Source organism: Ascaphus truei, chromosome 2, assembly GCF_040206685.1.
Source record: "Ascaphus truei isolate aAscTru1 chromosome 2, aAscTru1.hap1, whole genome shotgun sequence".
In the NCBI taxonomy this organism is placed as follows: Eukaryota; Metazoa; Chordata; class Amphibia; order Anura; family Ascaphidae; genus Ascaphus; species Ascaphus truei.
Window position 1 is genome coordinate 165,016,376 of NC_134484.1, and position 20,991 is coordinate 165,037,366.

The following is a 20,991-nucleotide window of genomic DNA, read 5'->3' on the forward strand; positions in this document are numbered from 1 at the left end:
ATGACCCAATTTCGGCCAGGCTTTAGTTGTTGGACAGATGGCCTCACATTTGAATCTAGAATACTTTGGTATACAGAGGAGTTAATGGTCGACTCAATGACTGTAAGGTTTCCAGGTCCCGTGGCTGCAAAACAAGCCCAAATCATCACCCCTCCACCACCGTGCTTGACAGTTGGTATGAGGTGTTCGTGCTGATATGCTGTGTTTTGGTTTTCGCCAAACGTGGCGCTGTGTATTATGGCCAAACATCTCCACTTTGGTCTCGTCTGTCCAAAGGACATTGTTCCAGAAGTCTTGTTGCTTGTTCAGATGCAACTTTGCAAACCTAAGCCATGCTGCCATGTTCTTTTTAGAGAGAAGAGGCTTTCTCTTGGCAACTGTGACGGGGGAGGGGTGCCCAGTGAGTAATAAAGGGGTCACCCCCATTAGGCACCCCCTTCCACCGTCTGGAAAGTGAGGGGTTAACCAGAAATGTACCTATAATACATATGTTCCCCTGCTTCACAACCAAAAGGTATGTCCCTTGGTTATCATGTTCCCCACATTTAGAGGGATTTCATGTATGTTTATTCCCCTGCCTCAGGGTAAACCGTGTTCTATTTGCTAGACGTGTATATTGGTGTTTGTGCCTTTACAGTGTATACACCAACCACATACACTGGGATCAGGTCGGGAGGGAAAGGGTTCCTTGCATTTACATGTTTATGGCCCTTTGTTCCCTTTCCCGCCTTTTCAGTCTCTATTTTGCAGTATCTCCATAGGTCGCCATTGGAGCCCCATGTAATCCTATGGAGATTTCACAGATTTGGGACCGATATCTGAGAAGGAGAAGCTGGTGGCGCCCGAGAGGAGGAGCGAAGATTCCCCATTGAAAGTGAATGGAGTAATGTCTTTCAATGGGGATCCCTCAAGTCCGACCTCCAGGAACGAGCTGGCAGTCAGCCAGACCGCAAAAGCGGATACAATGTCAATGAGGAGCTTTGATTGTATTGTATTGTATGTCTTTATTTATATAGCGCCATTAATGTACATAGCGCTTCACAGTAGAAATACATGTGGTAATCAAATAAATAACAGATAATATAAATAACAGATCATGGGAATAAGTGCTTTCGACATTAAAGTAACATTAAGGAAGAGGATTCCCTGCCCCGAGGATCACACAGTTTGCATGGGAACTAGGCTTCGGTCAAGTTCACCACCAATTAGCATGGGAAACTTTTTTGTTCTAGGGCATCCCGAAATAAAATTATTTTTGCCCATAGCCCATAGCAACCCCCTCACTCGACCCCAACCGGGTCCGATAGTCAATGGTCACGGTAAAGGGTCGCACTCGCCACGAGGGTCGCACCATTGTCCGCAATGGCGGAGAAAGCCGCGTGGCTTTCAAACACTAATAAGAAAGTGTGAAAAGTGGAAACCCCTATCTCTGGTTCTGTAGGGACTAGAAGGCTGGAATTTGGCCTGCATGTAGTCATAGTTCCGGCATAACTGCATGGCAATTCCCGACCCTCTCCCCTCAACCGAACGGAGTAGGGTTAACTGTGAAAAGTGTGAGTGGCCCATTGACTCCAATAGTAGCGGAGGTCCCATTGAATCCTACAGCGGCGCCGGCCCAGGCATTTCCTTTGGCAGCACCGGCCACATTGATTCCAATCGAGGTAAAAGCCGCGAGGTAAACGGCTAAGTTAAAACCTGGAAAAACCTGAAGTCCATAACTCCGGTTCTGTACGGACTAGAGAGCTGGGATTTGGCCACCATGTAGTCCTCGTTCCGGCATGACTGCATGGCAAATCCCGACCCTCTCTGAGCAACAGAACGGAGGCAGGTTAATTGTTTAAAGTGGGTTTCTGCCATTGACTTCAATGGCAGAGAAATGCAACTTCTGTAAATGTGCATTTAAAATCATTTATTGTAACTCCGGTTCGGTGGGTCCCAGCAAGCTGAAAATTGGCCACCATGTAGAATCCTCTCCGGCATGCGGATCTGACAATTTGTAACCCGCTCCGCCCAGCCAAACGGATTATTTTAATACATATATGAATGTGAGAATATACTGTTTTTGGTGTCTGGCATAAAAGCCCGGGAAAGATACTGACTCTGCAGTATGTTAATGTTCAGGGGGCGACTATATGTCTACAACAAGCCCCCTGATCAAAGGCTTCCCCACCCTGATTGTATATGCTAGGGCGTGGAAGAGCAGGACTTGAGTAGTTCTGTAGGTTATAAATCACACAAAGGTTTTCCTGTCCAGATCCTCTTCTGGCAGACTCAGGGGCACCACTTCCTTAGTGTGGGGTTAGGAAAATGAGACCCAAAGTAAGGAATTGTGGGCATGTGTCAGTTACCTGGGGGCAGGTATCAAAGTGCTTCCCACGTTAGCTGGCAAAGAGTCATTGGATGCAGGTAATTGTTAACCAATACCTGATACCCAATGTTAAGGGATAGGGCTTAAATCCCATATAAACGAGTGTAAGCCCTATGCCCAGTGTCTTCGTTACAACATCTGAATGATACATGATTGCCTGAAGAATTGCTAATCCAGATCCAGATTACTTCATTGTCCCTTCCCTGCAAGTGTTCATATTCTGTGTGTTATTTGTATATTCTGTGTGTTCACCTTTTTCAAGGAATAAACTTTATTTATCATATCTTAGTCACATTCAATTCAACCCAGAGATTTTGGTGTTATATTATAACCCTGCACCAGCTACCGTGACAGCAACCCTTCCAAACAAACTATACTTGTTCAGTCTTTTTCTAATTATACTGTCATGAACTTTAACATTTAACATGCTAACTGCGGCCTGTAGAGTCTGAAATGTAACTCTTGAGTTTTTTTTGCAATTTATCTGACCATTGCACATTCTGACCTTGGGGTGAATTTGCTGGGACGTCCACTCCTGGGAAGATTGGCAACTGTCTTGAATGTTTTCCACTTTCGAATCATCTTTTTCACTGTAGAATGATGGACTTTAAATTGTTTGAAAATGGCCTTATAACCCTTCCCAGATTGATGGGCAGCAACAATTGCTTCTCTAAGATCATTGCTGATGTCTTTCCTCCTTGGCATTGTGTTAACACACACCTGAATACTCCAGACCAGCAAACTGTTCAAACTTTGGCTTTTATAGAGGTGGTCACACTTGCTGATGATCAATTATTCAAGGGCATTTGATTAGCAGCACCTGCCTGCTACTTAGCATCTTAATTCATATGGAAGCAGTAACGGTGTACTTAGTTTTTCACACATAAATTCTCCATTTTGGCTTTATTTTTGTTAAATAAATCATGACACGGTGTAATGTGTCGTGTTGTTGTTCATCTGAGGTTGTATTTACCTAATTTTTAGACCTGGTAAGGAACAGATGATTGTTATTATGTCCTGATATGTAAAACCATAGAATTCAGAGAGTGTACTTTCTTTTTCACACAACTGTACACTTCCACATTAGCAGGTCTTCTATTGGAATGTACCAGTGCTTTTTTTTCAGAGTCCTGTTGATATGGGGTGCTGCTCATCGTACCTGGTTCTCTACGTTCTTTGGTTTTCTGTTTGTTCTAGTTTAAAAGGGAATCCCAGGTTTGCTACGCTGTTAAAAAAACAAAACAAAAAAAAAAGAATCAAATCTGTATCTTCTTTTAGTGAGAATGAATGAAGTAATTAATGAAATTACATTCCATGGAGCAGTTAATATGAACTTTCTGGAACTGACCAAAAGGAATGTTCCTTATTAATTGTTCCAAGAAGGTTTTTCTCTCACCATTTAAAAAAAATAAAGGATTGAAGCAGGGGTCTCTGGAACTGAACCCCATTAATTTCAGCTCTGGACACCCCTACTTCCGGGAGGTACTTGCCTCCATAGTGGGTGCCGGTTGCCACTCCAGGGTACACTATATATGGCTGCTTTTCAAAGCAGCATAGGTGAACATGTGAACGGTATAAGGAATGCCAAACATTTGATTGAAAGAGGGAAAAAAGTGCACAATCTTGCGCAACACTTTCTTGACTGCCATGGAGGGTCTCCCATGGACCTGAAGTTCAAGGCCCTAGAGATGATGGATAGAGATCCCAGGAAGGGGGATAGAGAATTAAAACCCTCCAGAGGGAACAATACTGGATATATTCACTACACAGTAAATATCTGCTGGGCCTGAATGAACAGATTGAATGACATCCATTTCTTAAATGATTTGGGGATATCATCAATTAATGAAAGTGCTGCATTTTTTAGATTTGAATATATAAAGTTGCTATTAAGTCATTGATGTCATTGATGTTGTGTGACGTCATACGCAGGACGCGACTGCAATCCCCAGCTCCCCCCTTCACCCAGTAACGGGCGTGCTGCTCGAGTGGGTGTGGGGACGTGCCGTTTTTGATAAAGCTCTGTCAATTAATGAAAGTGCTAAATTTTTTAGATTTGAATATATGAAGTTGCTATTAAGTCATTGATGTTGTGTTTTTCTCTCTCTTGTGTTTTATCTGCTTTTCAAAGCACCCGGGCCCTGCGGGCCAATAGGAAGCTGTGACGTCGCCCGGTGCAGCTTTTTATTGGCCCTTGTGGCGTGGGCTTTAAACTGCATGAGATACCGGCACCCCCTTCTGAGGGAAGGATCTGTGGAAGCAAGGGGACCCAAAGCTGAAATGAAAATGAAAAATATTTCAAATATATAAATAACGCGCTGGGCTTGCTCAATTAATGTATTCGTTACAACGTACATCTTTGCAAAACACTTTTGTATGTGTAGCCCCATCTCCTATTTGAAATAGTTCCAAATCAAGGAATTCCAATTTTTAAAATGGTTAAAACAATGACAAATGGTCATTATCATTCAGATCCAAGCTGTTCAGAAAAGCAAACGTTCTTCCTTCCCTTTCTAAATAAAAATAATATCCATTCATCTACCATGCCATATTAAATTGTTTCAAGAAGTTGTCATTCCAGATACTATAATTTTCCTACTGCCCCATAAAAACATTTGCATTAAAACGGTACAAATTGTGTTCCCATTACTGTACCACTGCAAATAAAATTCCCTTTCAAAGTAAAAATAATTGTGTGTGATTCGGCTTTTTGTGTGCAGTACATGTATAAAGAGCGTTAACATCGCAAGACACCCACGAGACATCTTCCAAATGAATTTCCTTCCGCATCACTTTCTGCAGAAAGTTATCTCTTAAATATGATGGCAGAAATAAAACTTGTGGTTGTAGGAAATGGTGAGAATATTGGGACACATTGCTAGTAAGGGACCTAATGCATTAAATAATTGGCCACTTTAGTGGTGGTCTCTTATCCTTCTGAATCTTTCTGTGATTGTGCCTCTCATTAATTCTCCATCCTGCAATACTCCTTACTGCTATTATTGGGCATTAGGACAGGTTGATGTCCGTGAATTTTGATGCTGTTTAAAAAAAAAAAAAAAAAAAAAAAAAAGGCAAAAAATGCTTTGAATGTGGTGGAGAAGTGGCATAAAAGCATCATAAATTGTCCAGAACAATGCCACCGAGAGAACAATTGGCTGTGTTACACCTGTATAAAGGAGGCCTGCACCGCAACCATGTCCTTCACCGCCGCGACCGGCTACAGCGCAGCCTGTCCGGTTTAAGACATTATGGGGTGCGACATTACTGGTTGCGTGGTGACTGACCGGTTAGGTAGCATTGCAATGCCAAATCCGATGGCAGGTGGGGGTGAGCTCCGTGATTGCTCCGCCCCGCTACCAGTGTAGCTTCATTTGTGGCAGGTAAGGGGAGATGTGTGTGTGTGTGTGTGTGTGTGTGTGTGTGTTTCACAGGTAATGGGAGTATATGTGACACAGCCACATGGGGATTTTTTTGTTAGTAAAAAAAAAACAAAGCTCTGGCTCCTAAAAATGTGGGCTGGTGGCAGTTTTTTAAAATATTTTTGTCCACTCCTGTAAGTTTTAACGAAATGTTGATGCATTCAAGCTTATTGGTGCATTAAGTCTGCTATTTGTAGTTGGTAAGCCACTGTGATATGTCGATATAGTGATGTTACCAAGGAAACATTTTGGGTGCCTTTTTTTATTTTTTATTATTATTATTACCAAGAGTATTTATGCTATAATGCTCTTAAGCACGTTTAACCACCAAGTAATGTTTATGGCATTGTTGGTTTCATGCGTATTTGAATGTCTGGCGTCCTAGAGCAAGAAAGCATTCCCTTGTTGATGCATAGGCGTCTTAAAATAAGCTTGTCCTTTCTAGATTTTAGTTACAAGTTTTGACAAAGCTGGAAGGTACATAAAATGTTTTTGACGTTTTTCCCAAACTTTGCAGATGGAGTTTTAACACCGAATGCTGAGAACAATAGTTACACTTACCATGGACCAAGCCACAAGTGTGGCATCTGCTTGCAATCCTTTCCTAAAGAGACCCAGTACCAGAGACACATGCGTGACCATGAGAGGAATGATAAGGTATGGGTGTTGTGCAAAAAATATTCACACAATAAAGAGATCGTATAAAAATGGCCGCATTGTGCAGGGATTATTTCGAGAAAAGTGCCGAAAATTAATTATTTCCCCACTTTCTTTAATCCTAAAATGTTGTAAAAATGTTGATGCTGTGAAGTTGCTGTTGTTCATAATGAGTTGTGCTTAAACATATTTTTGTTTGCCATACAGCCTCATCGATGTGACCAATGCCCAATGTCCTTTAATCTTGACTTTAACCTGACACTTCATAAATCTACACATAATGTGGATGAACCCACATGTCCGGTATGCAAGAAGAAATTCTCTCGAGTGGCCAGTCTTAAAGCACATATTATGCTGCATGAGAAAGAGGAGGTAAATATCTTTCTAGACATTGGAGTTCTGTAGATGGCTTCTGTGCTTGATGTTCCTTGATTCCTTAGGTCAGTGCTGTTGAGTTGGTGGCCTACAAAACAGATGTGGCACTCAAATAGGATTTGAACCTGATGCGGGTACTGTTATTAAATCATGCAAGGAAGGAGACAAAAGCATTGCTAATAATGTACAATAAAGGGAGCCCAATCTAAATGGTCATTTGTAGTAGTAGTAGTATATTTTGTAATGGTCAGTCTCTAAAATACAATTTTCACAATGTAATTTTGATAATCCTATAACAGAGCCTGTATATGACTGAGGAGCCCCCTGGGACAAGGATGTAATCAACCTTTAAAGAGAATGTAAAAATTGGCATATTAACAATGGAATAACAAAAATCGAGATGAAAAGTACCAGATACTTTTTACTACCTTTAAAGATTCATCTAATAATGGTATACAAATGGCTCATCTTATCAGTGTATTTATTCGCAGCAAAGACTGAGATATACTTCCCAGCTGAATATGTAAATGTATCTCCTGTCAGATGAGCGTGACATCATTGAAGATACACTGTTAGGGGCCGCTTTATATCAAGGCCCATATGATCAGGGTTCTTCACATGATCACTGTCTCCTATTTACACTTTTGTCCCCTGGGAGACTTCAGAAAAGAACACAAAGTGATAGGAGAGATGTATACACGGGATATACAGAACGTGGCATAGTGTTACACAGAGTGAGGCGCTGAGAGAGGCTGACAAAATAAAAATAGGAAAAATAGATGGCCGTTTACCTACATTAATTACCCATGTGATATATTATCCTCTCTAAGTAGAATTTTTATTCTGTTTGGATTTTTGCCGGTCCTAATATTGGTAACTGTGCCTCATGCACCAAATAAAGAATGTGTAACCCAAATGCAAAACGGTTGTTCAAATTATTACTGCCTTAACCTTTTTTGCAGTCTCCCCCATACCTTAAAGATCAGATGCATATCTATTTGTTTTATCAGGTCTTTACTTTCAGTGAAGCAGCATTTATTCCTAGTATTCTTCAATACAAAAGTTTGCAAAACTGAATGTTTGTGCTTCGATGCAGAATACTCGCTGCATTTACAGCCTGGTAGAAGAAGGTCCTTTCAAAACTCTTATTTTCTCTGATTCAGGATACTTAATATTATAGGCTAAAGCTGTTAAATTCTGGGTAATAATGAAATCACTGCTCTCTGATTGGCTAAAATTCTGGGCATTATCCATTCAGTAATGACCCTTGCCAAGTTTTTCAGCAAATCGTTTTTCAGTTATCATTCACAAAGAGTGAGATCAACTCTCAGGCAGGGGAGGTGATTAGACAGGAGGCAGCAGCCAGGCACTGACTCCTCCCCCACCCTGCCCGCAGAGAGCTCTGCACAGGAGTGAGGGAAAGGTTTGTGTGTCTGTTGTGTGTTTTGTGGGGGTAAAGGTGACCAGCAGTGTTTTATTGGTGTGTGTGTCTGTAGTGTGTGTTCTGTTGTTGTGGGTTAAGAGGGAGCAGAAGAGTGTTTTGTTGGGGTGGGGTGTGTGTGTGTGTGTATCTGCAGTTTGTGGGTATACAGTGGGGCTGCAGTATGTTTGTTGGTGTAGAGGGGGCTGCTGGTGTGTGTTTTGTGGGTATAGAGGGGGGACTGCTGTGTGTGTGTGTGTGTGTGTGTGTGTGTGTGTGTGTGTGTGTGTGTGTGTGTGTGTGTGTGTGTGTGTGTGTGTGTGTGTGTGTGTGTGTGTGTGTGTGTGTGTGTGTGTGTGTGTGGAGAGCTGTGTGTATGTACAATTTCATTTTAATAAAAACGTGCAGTAAAATGTAAAAATAAATAACAAATAAGTCTACATTTAGCCTATAATAGTAAGAATCCCCTCAGAACAGGGCATTACTGGCCAATAATGCCGTGGCTGGGTTAAAGTTCCTCAGCTTCGCCTTGGGCCTTCAACTGTTCCAGTCAGGGCATTATTGGCCAGTAATGCCCTGTTCTTCAGGGATTATTACTTAATTAATCAGTTGAGTGTTGAAATTGAGCGCTTAGAACATATGGCCCCAAATCGCTTTAGTAAAACTATATATGTTGGCATTTAAGTGTTTTGGTCTGCTAAACGGGGCTGCCCCTTTAGGGACCCTGAAGTAGAGCCGTGGCTCTGTGACCTTTTCTGTAACCATTAATAAACATAGGGATTCAGTACAGATACTGAAGGTAATCTAGTTTATGGTAAAAAAAAAAAAAAAAAAAAAAAGAGAATTGCCAGTTGAGTCAGTAACCTCAGCTTTGTTTCTTTGGCCTCTATATTTCATGCGCTACTTTATTTCATCACAAGTTTGAATCCAAAGTATAAACAAACCTATTTTTTTTTGCATAGATAATGGTGCATGAACATAGGGGACAACACTGTAAATATAATTTAGTTATGTTACAATGAACTGCAATGGGCCTTCATTCTGTGAGACAGACCAATCAGTGGTTGATCCCACACATCGTTTGTGTTGCAGAAGCCTTTAGTTCCGATGGGCTTAAGACACCTTAACCATTGCATGGTAGTTACACATGTAAGGCCGAGTCAAAGTTTTATACGTTCTTGCGTTTGTGGAGTAACAATGATTGCTCGTCTTAGATTCTCATCTGCCCAGAATGTGGAGATGAGTTCACACTACAAAGCCATCTGTCCCTGCACATGGAAGATCATCGACAGGAGCTGGCGGGGAACAAGACTTACAGCTGCAAATCCTGCAAGAAAACATTTGACACTTCACCACAGCTTAAAGATCACATGAAAACGCACTTCAAAATCAGGTGGGAATGACTGAAAACTGACTAGATGGACACGTTTCCTTGGAGCACAAATTAAACTTCTTCCTTCTGGCTTTTATTTGCCAGTTTACCTGTCTGAGGTCAGAGTTACTTGAGAAACCCCACATTTCACTTAATGGCACATGGGTCTTCCCTGGTTTTTGTAGCCGCCTCATTTATACCTTTCACGGCTGGGTTTGACTTGACTTTATATTGAATATATTTCTCTGGAGCAGGAACTCTGTGTGTCTGCAAAACTCTTACGTAAAACCGCAGCATTTACATTACATCACATCACAGAACAATGTTAATAATCGTTTTTGTGTGAGTGCTGAATTTGTAGTTTTGATATATAACTTGTAGGAATATTTTTTAGTGGAGTATGGCGGGTTATGGGACTGCTCATTTTTTAACTTGAACCTTTATTTGCAGGGTTACGAGTACCCGATCGTACAATAGAAACATTGACAGGAGCGGGTTTTCATACTCGTGTCCGCACTGTGGTAAAACATTTCAGAAGCCCAGCCAGTTAACTCGTCACGTTAGAATACACACAGGTAAGAGACGGCCTGTTTTTGTGTTAGAATGAAAAGCAATGTCAGATATTTTTATTTACTGTGTGTCGTGGTAAAAAAAACTCGTCAGGATCTTCCATCTCAAAAATGACGTCTGTAACTAATGAAAAGATAAAAATAGATTCAAAAAACACATTTTCACAGATTTCTTTATTTTACCAAATAATCATTGAGGGGCTAGGTGACCTATTTTATATCTATGTAAAAAAAACAAGTCTGCTTTGTGCAATTAAATACACATCGAATTACAAATTATGTTCATTTCTAGTTTCGCCATCGCCATTATTATTGTTGTAGTTGTTATTATTGGTCCAGGAGGCAGTTGTGAGTAAAGTCGCTGGCGGACACCGTGACATGGTATGTGCTCACACTGAGTCTTGCTATCTGTAAACTTTTTTTTAGTTCAATCGGAAGACTTGCCCACTTGAAGTTTTTCTGCTGAAACTTGCAACTTAAATTGCCACACTTAGTGACTGCAATGACGCATTCTAATATTACAGTCATTAATGTTAAACACAAGCCGCCAGTGCAGTGTATTATTACTGTATTCAGTGCTTTGTGACATTCCTTTGTTTTGTGCCTAGGAATTATTGGCAACGCACACTAGGGGTCACCCTTGTCTCAGTTTAAAAATAGAGGAGTTGCATTTGGAAGCTTTAAAAGAAGTATTGAAGGTTCTCTATTTTAAAGCTGTACTATTTGACCTAAAAAGTCTGTAAATTGCCTTTTTGTCTGTTTATCACTTATTGGTGTTCCAAAAATGTGAAGGTTTGCATAATATTTTGGAGTTGTAATACATGTGAAAGCCAGCAGTCATGTAACATTGCTATTTTTTTCATTATTCATTCATCATTTATTTTGACGTTTTAGGTTTGAGAGATTAACGGTTGAAAAAACATTAAAACAAACATCACAGATTATCAATAGGGATTGTGTTAGCATTTCACAGATCCTCCATATCCGAATTCCACAAGAATGGTTGTGATTTATTGATGAGCACAAGAGAAGGAGGTCGGTGCTGAGCTCATACATCCGCAACTCTGCATTTCCAAACGTTTATCACTTTTCATGGAGGTCAATAAAGTGTTGCCTCTGGCACTCTTTTTTTATTAATATATATCCTTGTATGGCATCTCCAAAGAACTAGAAGCAGCTTGTAAGTATGCCACTGAATAAGTGCAGTACAATACAGTTTAATTAACAGCATATGCCCTTGTATAAAACATAGTACACAGCTGTGTTGTGTAATTGCTGACGTGTCTGCCATCATGAGATGGAATTGAAGGTTGGAATCCTATACATCAGCGAGATCAAGTCCGTATATAAATCGAGTAGCAACTGTAGTTGGGCAAAATTACTGTGAAAACGTAGAAGATGTAAAGCATTCTGAATAAAAAGCACTAGATAAAGATATGAGACACAATCTTAGCATGCTCAAAACCCAGATCCACATTATTATTATCGTTTATTTGTGAAGCGCCAACATATTCCGCAGTGTGGTACAATGGGGTACAGAGTTATGTATATTCCAAAAACATAAATGGTTACATACAGGTGAGGACACGCATGCACAAACATGTGCATATGTGTACCACAAAGCGGTAACGAGGGCCCTGCTCGTGAGAGTTTACAATCTAGAGGATATATTCATTAGTGTCAATTGGAGTGCCACTGGGAAAGTGACCAAGTATACTACAATAAACTAAGAAGTCCCAATGCACATCCAATGTGACAAATTATTTAGAACGTTACAATATGAGAAGAAAAAACAAACAAATATTATAGTAATTAAATAGTTTGTCATATTGGGTGTACGTTGGTGTTATTTGTATATTGTTCTACATCAACGGTGTCGAATAGGAATTCAAAGCTAGCCACACTTGTGGTTGTTGTCTTTCCATATTCGACATGTCAATCACAATAGCGTCGCGCTCGCTAGTCGCAACACCTGCCCACACCCTTTTTTATACCCCCCATCTCTCACCCCCATGTCTCTCCCCTTCCTCCAATACACACACTAAGCCCCCCTCCCCCCTCAATAAACACAACCCCCTAACATCCCAAATATACAACCCTCTCCTCCACACACACCGCAAGTACACATAATGACACCCCCCTCCCCAACAACTTCTCTAGGGGGAAGACTCTGGTGCCACACGGCTATCACGCGGCCAATGCTGAAGTGGGACCAACTTTCGGCGCGCAGGGGTTGTGCTGTAAATGAAGGCGCAGCTGAGCCCCCTCCCCCCCCCCCCCGCAGTCACCAGGCAGATGTTCCAGCTCCCCATCCCCGCAATCCCCCGTCCCATCAGTTTCCTTGCCTGTGCCCTTATTGGCCACAACGCAGTGTCCTATTCTCCACGCGTGGCAAACGTATTGGATACCGCCGTTTCACATTAAGTAACATTGGTATAATCATCAGATATACTCACATGAGAAAATTAACATATCCGCCTAAAACCCTTTTATTCTTGTTATCCTAATTCCGGTAGGTACAGATTGCACATGAACACCAAACAAACCTAAGACTAAAATTGACAATGAATGCATCTCATTTTCTTCCTGTCCTTTTATCACTTCTCCTTTCAGGTGAAAGACCCTTCAAATGTGGCCTTTGTGGAAAAGCCTTCAACCAGAAGGGGGCACTGGCGACCCATATGGTCAAACACACAGGTGAAAAGCCCCACACGTGTGCTTTTTGTCCAGCAGCCTTTTCTCAGAAAGGCAATCTGCAGTCTCACATACAGCGGGTTCATTCAGAGGTAAACAGAACCATCCAGTTACATTTCATTTTGAGGGCTGATAGTGATGAGCTAATGTGAAGTGAATGCTGCAGCATTAATAGTTTTCTTGATAAACAGGAATGGACTTCTTGGGGCACAGTAGATTTGACTGTGATCTAAAAATACAAAAGAGCATATATAATGTATGTCTCAACAGGGAGTACAGGTTGGTTAAAGAAATATTCTGTGCACTGAGTTGTCTATATTTGTTTCAATCATGTCAGTATCTCTTTCTTTACAGGCTTTTTCTTGCTTTCAGAAGTTTATATCAGACCAAGGGGTAATCCCTCTCCACAGTGGAACCACCCACTAGCCTTCTTGTAGTACACTTAAAAACGTGACCGTTGGTTTCAGCTTCGGGTAAATCAGTGTTGCTGTTTCTCTGCATGGTGTAGGACCACATTTATGTAGGTTGTAATTGTTAATGTAACAAAAATTGTGACAATATGAATGTCGTCCTTTTTTTTTTTGATGAACAGCAGCACATCCCGATTTGTGGTCAATCACAGTGTACATTGATGTTACGTTACATGTCACTAATGTGTAATTAGATTGCCACTCAATGTCCTTGAGGATATTTACAATATGGGATGTATCTCTTGAGTATGATGATAATGATGGTCCATATTTCTGTAGCGGAAAAAAATCAATGTATCTGGATAGATTTGACGTTGGTGAGTAAATCCCTGGTATGATCGGCCTACCAGGAGGATTTATTGGGTTCTTATGTATTTTGGGAAGAAAATAGAAGATTGGTAGTCTAGGTTTCTCAATGTGTATGAAATCATATTCTTTATCTGTCAACTTTTCCCATCAAACCTTCATTTAGAAGTGTTTTTAGTTTATCTGCAAAGTTACTGATGGGATTTTTTTGTCATTTGTTTTATTTGTTTTATATGTTTTTATGTCCCTCAAAATTCTACCCGATCTCCCCCAACTAGTATTCTCGATCCATAATAACTATGCCTCCTTCCTTGTCTCTCAAAAACAGGAAAGGGCTAAATAGATTATAAAAGAAACATCTGATGTGTCCATCAGCAATAACCCTAAGGAGGTGAACAATAGCGCAGAGATACATGTTGGGTGGGCGGAGTCAGCAAATTAGCTTGGAGTTGGACCACAGTGAGCGACCACAGCTCTCCTTCGAGAGGTCGTTCATCACTCCGAGAAACAGCAACCCTGATTTACCCTAAGCTGAAATCGACTGTCACGTTTATAATTGTACTAGAAGACTGGTGCAGTGGGGGGGTTCCACTGTGGGGAAGAATTAACCCTTGGTCTGATACTCCTGGAAGCAAGAAAAAGCCTGTAATGAAAGAGATGCTGACATGCTGGAAAAAAAAGAGAACTCAATGAATGCATAGAGTATTTCTTTAATCAACCTGTACACCTCTGCTTTGCCACTTACAATGCTGGTGTTAGTTACGCAAAAGTTTTAGATAACACTTAACCGACATACATACTGTAGTGCCGACGGTTATTCTAACACAAACCATTGGCAATCGCCAAAAAGACCCAGGTAGATGCTGGGTCGTGTTTAAGGCATTTCTGCATTGACTAATGGCCCATCAGATTAACAGTGGGTGTCCATGGCAGTCCCATTCAAACTGAATGGGACTGCCAGGGACCCCTGCTGTTTTAATCCTATGGGTCATTAGTCAATGCAGAAATGCCTTAAACTTGCCTTAAACTAGGTAAGGAAAAAAACGGCGGTCACTGCTCCTCTGAAAAACTCCAACCAAGCGCATTAAAAATAAAAAAAATTATTAAATCAAAAAAGAAAAGACATCCACATGGGACTGTGAAACTCTGACGCGTTTCGTTCTATGATAAAGTTCTTCCCATAGAACGAAACGCGTCAGAGTTTCACAGTCCCATGTGGATGTCTTTTCTTTTTTGATTTAATAAAAAAAAATTATTTGTAATTCGCTTGGTTGGAGTTTTTCAGAGGAGCAGTGACCGCCGATTTTTTCCTTACCTGTTTTACCTACCACGAGCAGGAGCACGCCACCGATACCAGCAACATTAGCAGTGCAGTCTCTTCACAGCAGCACCCGGCAGTTCTTCAGTGACTATGATGTGATGTTTACCGGCTGAATGATCTTACCTTACACCGGATGCAGGTGAGGCTAGCAGTAGCTGGACTCGTGATTTACCTTGGGGCTCTGTCTAGATAGGGCTCCTCTGTACCTCTACCAGCCGTGCTATTAAAGCCCCCCATCCAGGTTACAACGGTTTATTATGGAAGTGGATTTATAGACATACTGATATTTTAACATGTTGCTGTGGTGTTCAACTCTGTTCATTATATACTCACACTATCTGTGCAGTTTGTAGCACCAGTTTTCAGGGTTCACTCTCTGATTTTTCTTGTATCTTGCCTTAAACTAGCCAGGTTACACCCAGCATGTAACCGGGCTAGTTTAAGGCAAGCCTTAGAATACTCGTTGTCTCGTCGATACATGCATACATACATTCATACATACATACATACATATAATTGGTGTCATAACCAGTACATGCATTACGAAAAAATTACTCTGGCTGGGCATAACAAATCATAGTCAAAAGTTTCTCAAAGTCTGAAAAAGGCGATGTATTCAAGTCCCCTATTACTGAGATTTCTGCGCTTAAGTACGCCTTACTTGTGAGCTATGGAAAATGTGTCTATATCTAGACCACCACCTTTTCTGCAGTATGGAGGAGGGCTGGAGATTTCTTAATTGTAAACTTTTGCATCTCCTCCGATTTTAACTATATCGTTCAGTTAGTGGCAAGTGTATTGATGTATGTATTAGAATTCCTGCAATGTATAGCACTGCCAGTGGTACGCAGCGCTGTACATAATATTTGGCGGGCTTAATGAGTCACTGCCTTGAAGAGCGGAACAGGGAGATACAGGCCAAATGTATTAAGCGGTAAAGGTCACAATGAGAGCTGACACGAGTCTTGAACCAGGTTGACCCGCTTCAAAGGCAGTGACTTTACCAATGTGAGCCAAGGGATAGTGGTATGTTTAATAGGTTAAATGTAGCTGATTGACACTTTTTTTTTATATTGGATAAGTATTTTTCAATCATTTTTTTTGGAACTTTTGAAATTTCCATGGTAAACGAAAGCTTGGAAGGGTTTTTACACCCGGCCATCCTAATGAACGGTGATACATACACGTTTTTCAAAAGATATAAATAAGGGGGAGAGAGCCAATTACACTGGTGGGCTTTTTTTTTTTAAACTGCCCCTCTATGTAATTGTATTATATATGCAGAATGTGTAATAAAACAATCCTATCCACTTAAAAAAGTTTGTGTTTCTCCAGGTACTTGCCCAATAGACACAATTGGCTGCCTGGATCAGCCTGGCTCCACCTGTAATATGATCGGGAGATAGCAAGTTGCATAGCTATCGGTGACCCGGCGGCCATATTTGTAGTTTCTTGTGTAAAGAAAACTTAAACAACAGCTATTGGCACAAAAAACTCATCACATCAACCAGGTGGTTTCCAAAGGTCAGGGAGACCCCTCTGGTTCAGATGCAGACAAAAAAAATAGGACTGCTGCTTTAAGTATTGGAAATGACTAAAACCATCTATAGGAGTATGAATGATCTTTTTACTAATGCATGTAAATAGTTATCTTTATTCTTTCTATTAAATTATAGTACTGTATTCTTTATTTTAATGTCATTATTATTGTTAGTTCATTTGTTTTCATTATTTATGTATTCACCATTATCTTAAGACTGTACTTGCAATCTGTTGTAATGTTTCATAATATTTGTTATCCATAAATGATTTGACTATGAAAAATGCCAAATGTAGAATCGGATCAATAATAATTTGTGTTGATTTTTGTTTACCTTTTACGAATCCATCGAGCAAAACAATTTTATTTTTACAAAAAAAATATTTGTTTAAGGAATCAACTTGCATTGTTGCTTTTATGTTGGCAAATCTGAGCTAGGTTGGTGGGCATGTTTTGAGTGATGTGGTACAGAATTTGAAAGTACTAGATATGAAGGGAACAGATGTGTGACTGGCATAAAGGATCGTCTCCCAACTTTTTGCAATGCTAAGAATCCCCTGCGTTTGACAAATGATAAGTAAAATACCAGAAACCCCCTCTGGCCATTCTTGAGCTTTACAGACCCTCACTGCCAAAGCAAAGCAGTACAAGTCCCTATTCTCAGCTGGTTACATGATAACTGACAGTTTCAGCCTAAACTTTTGTTGGCATAATGCACTCTACTGGTATATTTCCTAAGGGCTTGCGCTTCTTCAGAGAGACTGGCAAGTATTTTACTCATTTACCACTTTGGTTTGATCGTTGTTAAAATATTCCATTTCTCTTCTCGGTGCTTGAAGGTGAAGAATGGTGTTACGTATCACTGCACTGAGTGTAGCTGCATTTTTAAAAGCCTTGGCAGCCTCAATACTCATATTAGCAAGATGCATGTGGGAGTGTCCCAAACTACGCCAGCTTCAACAGGAGGAACAGCTCATGTTTCCACAGTAAATGTAAGGCTGTTTTCTTTTTGCACTGTGATGTAATAATTATGCAATTTTAATCTAATGCAGTAAAGCCATATGGGTTTTTTGCTTTCAAACAGAAATTATGATATGCAATTATAGTTCAGGTGGCTTGTTATTTGCAGTAAGTATATCTAGACCAGAAATCTTAACAGCTATACAGAACGTTTCACACCTGTATTTAAAACGATATACAGTAGTTTAATCTCAACAAAAACAGTAGTTACATATATTATACATTGTAAACATTACTAATGGCTTGTTAGTGCTTTACATAGTTCAGCTGCATGGCTGTTTAAAAGGAGTCGGATAAATCACTCAACATTACAAGTAAATGGTTCTTGTGCTCTACTGCTGTGCAACAGGTGGCTTTAATATTTGAAATGGTGTGTATGAACTTCCTGAAAGAGCCTATTGGTTGATCAGATAGAGGGCAGGTGACCTTTAGAGTCCAGAGATTCCAATGAATGTTAACTCAGAAATACATTTCTTCTAAGGTCTGTGTTATAGCTTTTCTTAAGTCATCAGTGGGATGGAGGGCATGCAGATTTCATTCAATGTTTGCATCAGTGCAAGAAAACCCCCCCACCGTGTTTAAAAAAAAAAAAAGAATAATAATTAAACCCTATTTTAATCTCTGGTTTGCTGACCATGTACTTTTTCAAGCCAGGCTTTTTTTTTATAGCAAAGTTCTATAATACTGCAGGCATAAGCTTATAGGGATCCATGTTCAAAAAGATACGAAGCAAAAAGTGACACACTGGGAGTGCTCATTTGAATGTCATTTCCCAGAATCCCTGGCTGCAGTGGAAGCATTGTATGCTGAGTGATTATGGGGAAAGGCAGGGTTGTGGACCTGCCTGAGACATGTGAATGTCCTCATAAGTGGTATTTTTATTTACTATATAATGGAAATGTAATAAGCCCATGATATCATTTGAAATGCTACATTCAAATCTTGTGTTTACTGTATTGACACAATCCGCTTAATCCTTAATCCGTTTAGTTCTGGTCTATTCTTGGTATAATTTAGAGGGAGAGCAAAGGACCGTAATGTGATTCCTCTTATGAAAAGTCACTAACTGATGATTACCAAGAAATGATCTTAATAAAATTTACATTTGAAGTAGGAAAATATATTGATGACATTGAATCTTCCCAGTGATTCTCCGCAACAGTATAACCTTTCAAATATGTAATAACTTCCTTGAAGAGAGAGCAGTAAATTGCATAGAGATTACTTTTTAATGCAATGCAACACATTGCAGTAATTGTTTTTAGAAAGTGGAATGCTCTGGTTTGTTGAAATAGATGTTTTATGAAAACATAGTGCTGGAAGACATCCTCCCCAGGAGGGGTTTTAAATAGTAAGCAGTAAAATAAAGATTTATTGTTTACCATGGTTGGGTCAGTGTAATGGATACAAATTGCAATGGGTCTGATCGGGACACCATTGAACGGAAACTTCCGCTGAGGTCCAATACGTATCCTCTACGATAGTGCCCTATTGCTGTTTAATCACTCCCCCTCCTCCCCCCCAAAGACCTTGTTATTGGTTAACTATTTATTTTCAGTTCTTTTTTCACTAGGACACAACACAGCCACAGACCGTTAATCATGCTAACCTTCTACAACAGCCATCTGATGACAAGTGGAAAAATGTAAGAAATGCATTGCTTTAAAGGTGCAAAACTATTTCTATGGTCATTTTATTTTTTTCTTTATGCAAATTGCCTTTGCTTTTCTCATATATGCTCTGTAATGCGTTTCAGACTGGCCTGCTAGCATAGGGGTTATACCATAGGTGGGCAACAGACACCACCTCTGCCTTCTTTCCATGGGCCTGTTTAGGGTCAGACTGGCACATCTGGGACCAAGGAAATCTTAATTTGGGCCCCGGCAGCCTCACCGCCTCTGGTCAGAGGGGAGCAGGGATCAGAGTTTCTCCCCATTTACCTGTTTTATGATAGCATGCTCATGAATAGTGTCCAGCTCCTCTCCTGTGCTCAACACAACATCCGAGGGTAAGAAGTGGAGCAGGATCAATGATCTCTTCCCCCACACCATGTCACCCTTGCCCATTCCTTCCCCTGCGTCGCCCTCTTCCCCCTCCCCCCATGTACTCTACTGCCTTCCCGAATGTTATGGGTAATGCTTGGCTCTTTTGAAGGCTCATGGACTGCAGCCCTTGAAGTACATCACGTTGCCCACCACGGAGTTATACAAGTTTAACGTTTTCTGAACTCTTTATTGTTAGGGTTAAATGTACTGACTGTCTAATTTCTTTACTGTACATGACCCCTGAAAAGAAACTCTAATCTCGACTAATTGCACGTTGGTTGCTATTACCATCAAGCGCTGAGTACATTTTTATTTTTTGGGTCGGCACTTAATGTCCCTTGTAATAATTTAGAAGTGTCAAGTTAAATAGTTCTCAAGTTTCCTTTATAATATCTCCTGCATAGTTCTTAATTAACACTTAAAAAAACAAAAAAAACAATCTGTCTCGTTTCCATCATGAATACTGTCTTTGTTGGTGTGGACTACTAAGTCTTTGCTATAAATGGTTTGCTCTCTTTGAGTTTTTTTGTTTATGGAACTCATTTTCCTTAGACTTAAGGGTCTTGGTCTCTTTTTTGACTGAATTGTGGTAAAATGTGAACACCGTTACTTTAAACATGGGGCAAGTTAGCATCTTAAATGACTTTAGTGAAATGTAGCAATTACCTGTAGCAAGAGGTGTACAGTCAAAGGTTTCGTTTAATACTTCTGTCGTTTCTGGAAGGTGGATTTGGTCATTTATATACGCATTTATATACGTATTCCAATGCACTTTAGCTACAGTATGAGGAAACAAATCGTTTCCCGAGATTTTTATCTTTTACACTTGCGTTTAATTTTTGGAGGAAAAAGTTATATGTCAAGTCAAACGTTTCCGTCCAAATCATTAAACCCATTCAGTTCTAGACCATGCTTTAAACATTGCATTTTGGCACATAAATGCATTAAATGGTTGCACGACTCCTCATTTATTTAGTATATTTGATCTCCGGTTAGGCTCTAGTCTGGACATGTACTTTTTCACTTGGTGATTCTTTGTTTTCCTTTTGTTTTGGCTTATGAAATTAACCTAGATAAAATGAGGGGAACTGAGAAGAATGACTACTTTACAGAATAGGTAGTATGTAGGATGCATGAAACAGCCTCCTGCAGTCCCACTAAAAGGATTACACATTTATTTTGACTGACGGCCAAGGACAAAAACACACAGATCAAATTGATCTAATATAAATAGGGGAATGGGCAGAGTTGGTGAGCCTTATGGTTATTGTAGGCAAGTAGCTGTAATCTTTAAATGGCCCTTTTCGCTTTCATTTTGAAACCAGTTTGTTTCCACATCTCTTCTCTTGTTTTTGCCTCGTTTTATTGTTTATGGAGCTGGGTTCCTTTAGGATAAAAAAAAAGTATAGTAA

General features: G+C 40.2%; 1 protein-coding gene across 7 annotated transcripts in view; it reads left to right on the forward strand.

The window, feature by feature from the left end:
• ZNF236 (zinc finger protein 236) overlaps positions 1-20,991 on the forward strand; it is a 203,490-nt gene that overhangs the window by 42,906 nt on the left and 139,593 nt on the right. For all 7 annotated transcript variants that reach the window (XM_075585499.1, XM_075585505.1, XM_075585503.1 and 4 more), the window contains exons 2-8: positions 6,308-6,447; positions 6,655-6,819; positions 9,457-9,635; positions 10,065-10,189; positions 12,797-12,969; positions 17,354-17,506; positions 19,108-19,179. In XM_075585499.1, the coding sequence (XP_075441614.1) occupies positions 6,308-6,447; positions 6,655-6,819; positions 9,457-9,635; positions 10,065-10,189; positions 12,797-12,969; positions 17,354-17,506; positions 19,108-19,179 (1,007 nt within the window). The remainder of the gene's footprint in view (positions 1-6,307; positions 6,448-6,654; positions 6,820-9,456; positions 9,636-10,064; positions 10,190-12,796; positions 12,970-17,353; positions 17,507-19,107; positions 19,180-20,991) is intronic.